The sequence below is a fragment of the Danio aesculapii genome, chromosome 8 (genome assembly GCF_903798145.1).
Source record: "Danio aesculapii chromosome 8, fDanAes4.1, whole genome shotgun sequence".
Taxonomy (NCBI): Eukaryota; Metazoa; Chordata; class Actinopteri; order Cypriniformes; family Danionidae; genus Danio; species Danio aesculapii.
Genome location: NC_079442.1, coordinates 38,339,107 through 38,351,808, shown reverse-complemented (window position 1 = coordinate 38,351,808; position 12,702 = coordinate 38,339,107). Strand labels below are relative to the sequence as shown.

At 34.0% G+C, this 12,702-nt stretch overlaps 1 protein-coding gene across 1 annotated transcript in view; it reads left to right on the top strand.

Annotated features, from left to right (window-relative positions):
• fnbp1l (formin binding protein 1-like) overlaps positions 1-10,965 on the top strand; it is a 100,624-nt gene extending 89,659 nt beyond the window's left edge. Inside the window, exons 11-15 of the mRNA XM_056463200.1 lie at positions 78-187; positions 1,195-1,327; positions 3,362-3,456; positions 7,715-7,857; positions 9,832-10,965. Coding sequence (XP_056319175.1) covers positions 78-187; positions 1,195-1,327; positions 3,362-3,456; positions 7,715-7,857; positions 9,832-10,010 — 660 coding nt within the window. The 3' untranslated portion in view covers positions 10,011-10,965. The remainder of the gene's footprint in view (positions 1-77; positions 188-1,194; positions 1,328-3,361; positions 3,457-7,714; positions 7,858-9,831) is intronic.
• The last annotated feature ends 1,737 nt before the right edge of the window (positions 10,966-12,702 follow it).

Sequence of the window (12,702 nt, the reverse complement as noted above, 5' to 3'; positions counted from 1 at the left end):
TATCATGTGCGCTCAGACTGTGCCGGGATGTTTGTCAGTGCATCTTTGCCTCCAACCAATAACCTGTATTTGTACAGGCGCCAACACTAGAGGATCTTAGCCACCTTCCCCCTGAACAGAGACGCAAAAAACTACAACAGCGAATCGATGAGCTGAATAAAGAACTGCAGAAAGAACAGGACCAAAGGTAGACAATGAAGACATTTTATTATGTAGCATTGAGTGTTTGTTTTAAGATTTTATTTTGTCTATTTCTGTTATATTCTGTTTACTAGTAACCATCAATACAGGAAAACACATTCATTTTTTAATTTAATTTTAATTAATAATTTGGTATTGTCTAATGCAAGATGTCTTTTTAAAAATATTTTATATTAACTAATTTCTTCATTATTGTTCAAATGTTTATTTAAATTTGATAATTTTTGTATAATAATATTAATTATTTTGATGATAAAATTACATTTATTTTAATTGTAATACATACTAAATCATTGATTCTCTATTTTCAGTAATTATATTATAAATTTACTTTCTCAAAGTATTTAAATTTGTTAACATCTAAAAATATTTTTTTTAGTTTGTTGTGAGTGGCCGTTATTGTTATTATTTTTATTATTATTATTATTAGTAGTAGTAGTAGTAGTACCGATCAGTAGTAGAGTTTTAACCAATCAGATGCTAGAGAATTAACGGTCACACTTTACAATATGGTTCATTAGTTAATGTTAGTTAATGCATTTTCTAACATGAACAAACAATAAACAATACATTTACTACCGTATTTGTTCATGTTAGTTAACCTTAGTTAATGAAAATACAGTTGTTCATTGTTAGTTCATGTTAACTCACAGTGCATTAACTAATGTTAACAAGCATGGACTTGGATGTTAATAATGCATTAGTAAATGTTCAATTATGATTAATAAATGCTGTCCAAGTGTTGTTCATGATTAGTTAATGTTAGTAAAGGCATTAACTAATGAACCTTATTGTAAAGTGTTACAGAATTAATATTGAAATATTTAATAAGTCATTTAGTTTATTATTTAGTTCATTTAGTGTTCTTATTTTAAATATTGTGTTTATTTTTTAGTAATATGTTGCCATGCATGCTAAAGCAACATAACTTAAGGTTTTTTAAAACAATGGGAAAAGAAAAATGTCTCAAAATCACAATTGTCTTTATTCCAGAGATGCTCTCAACAAAATGAAAGATGTCTATGAGAAGAATCCCCAGATGGGAGATCCTGGAAGTCTCCAGCCCAAGATATCAGAGACCATATGCAACATGGAGAAACTCCGCTCTGAGATCCATAAAAATGAGGTAACCTTCCCAGAGGAATGACTTATTGTTGAGGTCTCTAAAGGAAACTCGGCCTCCGCAAATGTACATCTGGATAAATCTGACATGAAACAGCTGAACGACTCTGTGTTGCAGCGCCACCTAGTGGAGGAAGAAGCATAATGCAGCGTCTGTGTAGTGTGAACATTTGTGTTTTTATAGACCTTATTCCCTTAACCCATGTTGCTTTGAGCGAGTAACTACTGTTAAAATGTTATCAATCGTTTAAGTGTTATAAAAACAATTTGGCAATATGCTCCTAACAGTAAATATTTTAAAATAAATGAATAGATTTATCACTAAGCAGACCATGAATATTGTGAACAACAGCGTTGGATAAAGGTACTTAAAATTGTTATTTATTACTTTTTATAGTTTTTTTTTAATTGTTTTTTTTTTTTTTTTAAATGAAAATTTTTTATTTTGAACTATATACAACAAAGCCCGAAATCCACCCAATACTGCGATAACACGTAAAAAATCAGGATGGAGACATCTGATATCAGGTTGTTTGTTAAAAGTTGATAAATTAGTAATGAGAAAATAAAGGCCTTTAAAAGATATTAAAAAGTCTTAATCACGTTTTAACAAGGTCTTAATTTTTGTTCAAGCATTGTCCAAAGAGTTTGACTCCAAAAATATATTTATTTTCCTCTTAATATTAACAACAGCATGTACGTGATTGGTTCAGTCTGGGTGATATCACGTAATTTGCGACAAACGCGGGAAGGTGATGTGACGCTGTACACATGTAGCGAAACCATAGAGCGAAACAGGTGGCAAAATGGGAAAATGTAAGTTTGCGTTCTCCTGATTGGAGAAAGACGAGTTTAAACAGTGGCTGAAGCCTGTCGCTGAATACAACAGTGTTATTTATTCTTTCAAGTTTTGTTTCTTCCGAGCTTATCTGAGTTCTGTTGCATGGTTGTGCTTCATTGATTTATTTAACTGCAACTGTTTATTAACAACTGTTTATTAAGTTAAATGCTTGATACTGATTAGAACTTGAAATGGTGATGAAGTCTTACAATGTTCTGAGAGGGTCTTTGAAAATTCTTATAGGGCTTAGTGATACAGTCTCTTTCATATTTGACCAAAATTGTACAGTTTTCTTACTGGCACCATTTATTTTGGGTGTGGTGTATTCCAAACTAATAATGTCCAGTATATAGTGTCTCCAAGATAGATCAACTGGAGCAGATGGATCCAGTCGTATTTTAGGGGTAACACTTTATTTTGATGGTCCATTTGAGTATTAGTAGACTGTCTGCTTAATATCTGTTGATACTGCTCCTTCAGCAGACATTTAACTGACTAGCTTAACTTATAAGAAACTTTGCAAGTACATGTCAACTTACACTAACCCTAACCCCAACCCAAACACCAACCCTAAACCCAACCTAACAGTCTACTTATAATCTAATGAGAATTAGTTGGCATGTAGATGCAATGTAACTTAAATTCTACAAACGAACCATCAAAATAAAGTGTGACCTTTTCAGGATAGTTTTTTTTGCAGCAGCAGCAGTCAGAACAACTGACAGAATCCTTCTTGGTTGATGGATAAGGAGAGTGATGAATCGTCCAGTTTTACACACAATTGAACATGCTACCTGGTTAGATTTTAAAGGAAAGTACTGTGAAAGTATGTTATTATTGTGGCTTGAGAAAGCCAACATACTGTTACTACATACTGTACATACTACATAAACAGATTATTCTTCTGTCATCATCTGCTTCTGAGACTAATTTCTATATTCATCTCCTCCTAGATAGTTCATACTACAACCTCCAAACTCGTCTGACTTGGGTTGCTATATCTTTTCCAACTGATCCGACTTAACGTTTTCCAGAAACCGACCCTGAAAATTCTAAATGTTTCTGTTGTTACACAGCCTGAAAGTTTCCTAAACCATAATGCAGCCCCTAATTTTGTGGGAAAAAGGTGGATATTAGATCTGTGGTTTGTAGCACACATTAGTTGTTTCACTGTTGGTCCGTCTCTCTCGATCACAGAGCTGGTTAGCAGAAGTGGAAGGAAAGCATGGATCTCGGAGTGAGCGGCGGTCCAGTGCAGATGTGAACCATCACGCTCCGCACGGCAGAGAGAGGTCTGGGTTTCCTCACTACATTATCTGCATTCTCAACACAGATGGCCTGTCTAACACACACTCATTCCTTTTACGAGTTCCTGAATTGTTGTAAATCCATGTGCAGCAGAGCGTTTGAGCTATTCTTGCTTTTCTTGTAGAAAAATAATATAATGTTTGGAAGTCAAATTAAATCAGGGCCTATTGTTTAGTCTAGACAGGTCATTCAGACGAATAGTTGACAAAATTACACTGAGGTACTTTTGTGTTTTGAATAATCCAGTGAAAGATATAAAATAAATCATATACACTTAATAATGCAATAATTCCTTAATATAGATAATTAATCAATTGAACATGTTCACATCAAATTGACCATCAAATATTCTGAATATTATGATGTTATAAAACATTTTAGTTTGAAAAAACACTATATATGTTTAATATCTTTTTCATCATAAAATTGTGAAATATAAGGCTGTTGATCTGTTTGTACCTTGTTGAAATGTTTCTTGAGCACTAAATTATCATATGACAATGAGTTCTGAATGAGCATGTGACACTGAAACTGGAAACTATAGTCAAATGCAGCTTTGCCATCAGGTGAATGAATTACATTTTTAAATACAGAACTGTGCAAAAGTTTTCAATATTAAATCTGTTGTTTCACTGATGGTATAATGGTATAAAGTCATAGGTGTAACAATTTTGTCAATTGTTTTTTTAATTTGGTCTTTCAGTTGTTGTATGGTTTGTTTGTTAAGAATGGAGTTAGGTTAGAGTTTGAATTATTTTGGTTTAATTGTTTAAAACAATGCTGGTTCGAGCCTAGGCTGGGTCAGTTGGCATTTCTGTGTGGAGTTTGCATGTTCTTCCTGGGTTCGCGTGGGTTTCCTCCGGTTTCCCCACAGTCCAAAGACATGCGGTACAGGTGAATTGGGTAGGCTAAATTGTCCGTAGTGTATGTGTTTCCCAGTGATGGGTTGCAGCTGGAAGGGCATCTGCTGCATAAAACAAATGCTGGATAAGTTGGTGGTTCATTCCATTGTGGCGACCCCAGATTAATAAAGGGACTAAGCTGAAAAGAAAATGAATGAATTAATGTTTAAAACAATTGTGAAAGGCAATGTTGGAGAGAGGCTGTTTGTCCTAGTTGTAGCTGCATTTCTGTCATTGTTGTTAGCAATATTGTCTGAATTGATGGAATTGTGAATGTTGAAAAGCATAGATACAGGGTATCTGTGGAGTCTTGAAAAGGATTAAGTGGATAAATCAATTTAGAGAAATTTAAGGCCCTTAAAGTTTTTAAAAGTCTTAAATGCTAATTTACAAGGTATTACATTTTGTATAAGTTTTCCTGAATTTAATCTATGAATATCAGGATGCTGTGTAGTTTAGAAAATCGATAAAATCCTCCAGTTGACGTCACGCTACTTTGTTTACTGCAGTAAGCAAGGAATCACCATTATTACTGCTTTTATAGGTGCCACCTGCTGGATTAGCACATCTATTAAGTATATGAACAACGTTTTAGTTTAGGATTATTTTTTTTTACAATCAGTATTTAGTAAATGTATTATAAGTTAAATTGTCGCCAATTTTACAAGTTGAAACCTAAAGTGGCGATGAGGTCTTAAAATGTATGGTAAGAGTCTTTAATAAGCTCTTAAAAAGTTATTGAATTTCACTCACTTGATTCCTGTATATAACGCCAGTTTTAATCCATTATGCCATTCCTTCTGTTAAGGACTTCAATGGTAATAGTTTTCATTTTAGCATGTTATTTAGCATTTTCAGCATAATGATCCGCCAATTGCTCTTAATTCCTATTTGGAGAAAGAAAATCGCTGTTAAAAAAACAGTGATGAAATGGCCTACACAGGGTCCAGACCTGAATATAATAGAGGCTGTATGAGGTCACTTAGACAGAAAAAGAAAGATCAGACACTCTAAACCAAATGAAGTATGGAAAGTTCTAAAAGAAGCCTGATATTACGCAGCACATTATTTCAGAAAATGTCTGAACAATTAGAACAAAACCGTTTAAGCTGTGCTTGGTGCCAAGTAGGGATGCTCAAAATAATCGATTAACCGTTAACCGAAAGGGTGCGTTTGTAACCGATTAATGCTATCAGTTAAACGATTAAAATTATTATTTTGCGTTAAGAGGGGCATCTTTTGCACGATGCTCATCCCAGAGCAGCAGTTTGTGTTTTCAAGACAACTACAGAGAACTTTTAAAGAGCATGGTTTCCGCTACATTCATTCTTCCATGGCAGGGACCAAAATGCATCTCGCCACGGCTACATTACCCATTCAAAACATTCAGTTATTGTTGTTGTTTTTAATAGCGGATTGTAATCGCACCAAAACGTATTAAAAGGTAAGTGAATTATAACAGCGAAAACTTTTCTGTAACCGTATAGTGCTGTGCGCTATCTGTTTAATTCTTTAGCGTTACGTGCTGACTGACTGACTGACAGGTGCGCGATGTGTGAGGCCAGCAAACACAACGAAGCGTTTAGTTAAGATGAACACAGTTTCTATAGTTATACTTTATTTATAGATAAAGTATGAGTCTGCATATAATCACTCTATCTTGCTGGAGTTTATAGCTGTTTCGCTTTACTCCAGGACGCATTAACACCGCTCTGAAGGTCTAATCGCTGTTTTAAGTTATCCAGAGCTGTATGAATTTACAAATCTTGAATATCACAATAGTATTAAATATTACAACTGTAACAACACAGACAGCAACACTTATGCACAATCGATACCCAGCTGATTCAGTCGTTTCATAAGAGGACCGCGCTTCTTCTCTTCTTTTTTCCTTGTCAACATATAAAGGCAGGTGCGCCTCGAGTTTTTGGAATGAAAAAAGCTTGTTAGCTGTGTCGGCCACTTGTTCAACTGCAAGACATACTTAACTAGCGGGACGATAACTTATAACCCGTGGCTACAGACACATTTGCCAAAGAAGCAAAATGGAAGAAGAATATTGCTGTTTGAAACAGACGTGTTAATACCAAACCAGCGCTGATGTTGACCTGGATCTGCGTCATAAACGCAACAAATAGGCTTTTCCTTTTATTTTACAGCTTATAAAGCATGTATGCACATTAATGCAATATCATATTTAAACAACAAAACTGTTTACAAAAAGTCAACATATGCGCGCGTTGTTGTCTTTTCATCACGCAGCGCACGTACTTGAACCGCGAGGGAGAGAGAGGAAACCAACACATAATCTTTAAAATAATGATTTCTATTAAAAATGTAAAAAGGTTTTGTGATTATAATAATAACAGCGGGGCATTAAATAAATGCATATTTTCCATGGAGCGAGCGATTTGAGGAAGTCTGCTATTTTTATTTGACGGAAGACAAAAATATGATTGGAAAAAAACAGCCTATGCCGGTTATTAAAAATAATCAGTCAGTGTTTTCGATTTGTAATATAAATTAATTATTTAAGTGGAAAATAATTTAGGGCAGTCCTATTTATTTTATTCATTTTATTTAGTTTATTCTGCTCTTCTGTGCTAAACACTGCAGGTGCATGAAAATGCTCTGTTGTATTGTTCTATTATTAATATGCTAGCATATAAAAATAAATCAGTATTTTAAAATTCAATATTTAATGTGTCAGACACAAAATAGACACGTCAATTTGTTAAATATAAAATTAATAGTAATCTGACCAGTTAACCTTTAATAACTGATTAATGAGCGGCGGTTGTCGGTTAGCAAAATTAACCGAAATGAGCATCCCTAGTGCCAAGGGAAGCCACAATTAACATAGACTTTTGTTTTAAGAGGAAATGTTGTGCTGTTGTATTTTTTTTTTTTTTTTTTTACATATTTCCTATATTTTCTAATTGTTTTAAATAGAGTGATTGATTATATATTGTGCAAAAGTTTTAGTCCACTAAAGCTAGTATAGTGTTTAGGACATTTGCACAGTACTGTACATTAAATGGTTATTTAATAAAATGTCTCTATTTTTAATCAAATAAATGCTACCTTTATGAGCATAGGAGACTTCTTTCAAAAACATTTAAAGGCGATGTACATACTGCACATTTGTAGTATATATTTATCATGTATATCTATTTCTGAATTGGATTATGATGTCAGCATGTCGTGTTGTGGTTTAGTTCATAACAAAAGATCCAAACAGTCACACCTTCAGTGCTCTGTGCGCCCCCACACGTCACACCGCTATGTCTGATCATAAAGGCCCCTGTGAAGCACTGACATTTGTTTTCTTGTCTTTCAGTCCTGAAGGCAGTTACACAGATGATCACAGTCAGGAGCATCGGTCTCCGCCACAGCCGGACCCTCACGAATTTGATGACGAGTTTGATGACGACGATCCTCTCCCTGCCATCGGCCACTGCAAAGCTCTCTACTCTTTTGATGGTACTAAAACAATGTTTAAAAATGTCTTACTATACAGCTCACATGACCGATAAAAGATAAATCATTTGTATTTTTTTTTTATTTGATGGAATTATCCTAATTTGTAGAAATGATAACACTAGTGTTTTCTGTGGTATGAAATGTGATTGTGAAAATTTTGTCAATACTTGAAGTAGGGCTGCACAATATATATGTACGATGTCATAAAAATTTAATTGTGATATTTAGTTTTTTTGCCAACATATGTTGGAGTCTATATTGAACAGATCTGTTTGGAAATGTATATACATATGTATATGTATACAAATACATATGTATACATATATATATATATATATATATATATATATATATATATATATATATATATATATATATATATATATATATATATATATATATATATATATATATATATTTACATATACATATATACATATATATATACATATACATATATATATATATACATATATATATATATATATATATATATATATATATATATATATATATATATATATATATATATATATACATATATATATATATATATATATATATATATATATATATATATATATATATATATATATATATATATATATATATATATATACATATATATATATATATGCAAATGGTTTCAAATTTACACAATTTCTGTCTGATGTTAAATATGCCATATTCTATTTTAACCACTCAAAGTATTTTGCCATTGTTACTATTTTGAAAAAAATGATGAAGTGTGTATTGTAATAATAATAATAATAATAATAGTAGTAATGATAAAAATAATACTAAACTTTATTTTATAAAATGCCTTTAAAAGCAGCATCTCAAAGCACTTTACAAACATGTAAAAAGTAAAGAAGTACAAGATACATACAAGGACACATGCAATAACAATTAAATAATTAAAACCACATTTAAAAAAAACACACATAAAAGCTTCCCTAAATAAGTCTTAAGTGATGACTTAAAAACACACAGATTTTATTCAAAGAGTATTCTAATTAAATGTTACCATAATATGAGTTGAAATATCTTTGTCTTAACATTTTAAAACATTAACACATTATATCAACAGCATGCCAGCCAATAAAAATATACTGTTGTTTTCTGGTTTCTGGGCTTGTTTTTATTTAAAGGTGCTCTATGTAAGTTTTTAACTCTTCTAAAGCATAAAAATACCATAATATGCTTGCAGATATTTAAGAAACTTGCTAAGCGAACATTCTTATCTGAAAAACAATGCTTAAGTCAGATATTCTGCTTTGAAAATGTGCGTTACATGCCAGAAGGCTGTTTTTGTTTTGATTCATTTAACCCCTCAAAGTGGGCTCTTTTAACCCACCAAGTTTGGCCAATTATATTACAGCACCCCGGGTTGCCTTGGAGGAAAACAGCGTATTTCATTCATTCAGCCATGAAGGCTCTCAAAGTGCATGTCCGTGACCGAAATGTAGCCTCTGGTGGACAGCAGCAGCCTCTGAAAAGAGACGCAGATTCAGAGTTCCATATGAGGTTATTAATTAGCAAATAATATAAATACTGCTGCTGCTTTTAGTAGTATGGCAATAAATGTCATGTAAAATGGCATTCAAACTCACATTATTAGCATTTAACACTGAATAAAGCACATGAGGTGTACCTGAGGTGATCATTGTCAGTTTTCTGTTGTTCATCAATTCAAGGTGTTGTTAGAACAAAAATCCTTTTAATATGGAAAATCCTTCTCGTGTGCCGTTGCTTTTATATAGAGCACATTTTAAATCAGCCTTTAGCCTCGATCTTCAGACTCGCTCCTGTTGGTCATTCTGGCAACCTGCGCTTGCGTTTGTTTTGATTCAAGAGTGTAATACCTAGTTCAACCACTGGGTGTCAAACTTACATACTGCACCTTTAAACTCATTTAAAATCAATTGACTTCCTGTTGGATGTATTCAAAGTACACTTGCATTTGTTTCTTAGGATCTAATGAAGGCACATTAGTGATGAACGAGAACGAGGTGTTATACGTCATAGAGGAGGATAAAGGAGATGGCTGGACACGGGTTCGGAAAAGTAGCGGAGAGGAGGGTTACGTTCCCACATCCTACGTGGAGATCACAATGGAGAAAAATAGCAAAGGTGCGGTCACCTACATATGACATCACCCATGCCTGCCATGACATCACACATGAGGAGCATGTGTCAGATTTACCGTGACTCATCAAGCGCAGCTCGGCTGACTGCCATATGATTTTGTTCACTGTGTGAGCTCAAGGACAAACGCACACACACACACACACACACACACACACACAATGTCTGAGGTGACTTTACCTTCTCTGCACTGCGGCACAGTGGATCAATCTGTAGAGGTGTAGAGATTTTTATGACCTTTTTTAATAAGTGTTTTTAATCAGTTTTTTTTCATCAGAGCAAACCTGAACAAAACGCATTGGGATTTTTTTAAATGTCTGTTGTCTGAGAGATGATTTGCTCATTATAATAATAATAATAAGAGCCTTTCACACTGCAATCAGCTCTTAATTGTTGAGATTTGTCTTTTTATGCATGCTGAAAGTAAAGTACGTTCTACATAGAGCTCATTTCCTCCGTCCAGTCATTTGCTCTGTTTGTTTTGATGTGCTTCTGACGTTCAGTTCATGCGGTTTCCAGTTTTTTCACCTTTCTCTGAAGTGTTGAAGGGTTAAACGGCTCCAAAAGGAAACTTCTGTCATGTACTTACCCTGATGTTGTTTTTCTTAGGAACACAAATGCAGATTTCATCGAACGAAAACTGACAGCTTTCTGTTTTTATTTGAAGATCTCGACCAAAAATGTTTGTAGAGATGTCAGAAAATAAGTCCATATGAATCCAGCTCTCAAGTCTTTTGAAGAGACATGATTAATGATTTTTTCACATGTAAACATTGACCTGAAAGTATGAACAGAAGTTAAACTATACCTTATTGACTCAATAATAAACCACATTGGTTCTAGCTGAAATTAAAATGTACAAGAATGAATCTTAATAGCTTCTAGACCTCAAGCAAGCATAAGTAAGCTTCTGTTGCATCCCTATTTGAATACTGAAAACATTGTTTGCTGGTTGCCATTTAAATTCGAGATCGTATTCCTCCAGAAGACCTGGATTTATCTCTAAGTCTGATATCTTTAAAAATGAATTTTGGGGAATACTGATACAGGGTGTCCGCAGGGTCTTAAAATGTCTTAAATATCAAGAAAAAAAAATGTAGGCTTTAAAGTCTTAAACTCACTGTTGTAGGTCTTAAATCATTTTTAAAAAGTCTTAATTATTGGTCACACTTTATTATGATGGTCCATTTGTTGTATTTTAAGTTACATTGCATCTACAGTACATGCCAACTAATTCTCATTAGATTATAAGTAGACTGTTGGCTGGGGTTAGGGTTAGTGTAAGATGACATGTACTTGTAAAGTTTCTTACAGTCAGCTAAATGTCTGTTTAGTAGCAGTATCAACAGATATTAAGTAGACAGTCTACTAAGGGTGTGCTCACACTTTGTACAGTTGCCTTGAACCGTGCCGAAGCACACTTGTCCCCTCTGCCTCGACGGCCTACACTCACATTGCATCCGAGCCTGAGCACGCTTGCGTCATCGATGATGCGCTGTTTAGTTTAACAGAAGAGAAGTGCTCTTGCTCAGCACAGTGGAGATTTCTATAGTTATATCTTTTTAATCGCTCAAAGATTATCAAAAAGTCCTGGTGCTGCAGGTATTAGGAGATTTGCTGAAGGTGCAGCTGACGTACAGCGAGGGGTTTGTGTCTTTAATAAATTACGACAGTTCGCGTTCATTGCACAGTAAGAATGATTATTAAATCCATATGAAAAAAAACCCTTAAAAGTGACGTCGCGTCTTCAGTTTCGGGCCCAAGTGAACCGCGCTCTGGCACACCTCTTCCAATTGGGCCAGGGCAGGCCAACTGAATCGTGCTTAAGCCCAATTCAGAGCACTCACACTTCTCAAACGAACCGGGGAAATGCGCCTGGGCACGATTCGGATAGCATAGTGTGAGTGCGCCCAAATACACAAATGGACCATCAAAATAAAGTTTTACCTAATTTTCCTTTGTCCAAGTAAAGCTACTCAATTGGGCCGACACCCAATCACCAATAATCCATCTCTATTTTTATATTTTAAGTTTTTTATTGCAAAGAGATACAATTCACAGCAGCTTTTAGACATTTTTACAGCAAATTCTCCACATTAAATTCCATAATCAGGGAAAGACAAGTGAAGCAACACATCCCTTTACAAGATCTTCCATTAATACAAAACCAATTTACAGAGGTAACCGGGTCATTAGAAGGAATCCTTAGTGTTTAGCCCTGTGTGTCTAAAATTTCATTCATAATGCTCTTAAAAAGTCTTCAATTTGATTTAAAGTGACCTGCAGAAAACCTGTGATGGTTAATTACCTTTGGAAGCTAGTAACCAATGTATGGGTCATTTATTAATGCAAACAAATGCAATGGACAACCAACTTTATTAAAAAAGGTCATAAGCCGATAATTTATATTCTTTGGACCAATAACAATTACAGTATATTTATGCATTTTTCAGCCGATTCTTGAAATTGTTGCTGATATATCATGCATCACTAATTTGATTACAATGACCTTCATTTTATTAGTACAAGTTCCTTAAATGTATTAGTTAATGAAACCTTATTGTAAAGTGTGACTCCTTCATTTGTGTTCTGAAGATGAACAAATGTCTCATTAGTTTATAACAACATGAGGGTGAGGAAATGATGACAGAGCTTTCATTTTGGGATAAACAAACCCTTTCATTTCTTGCTGTTGAA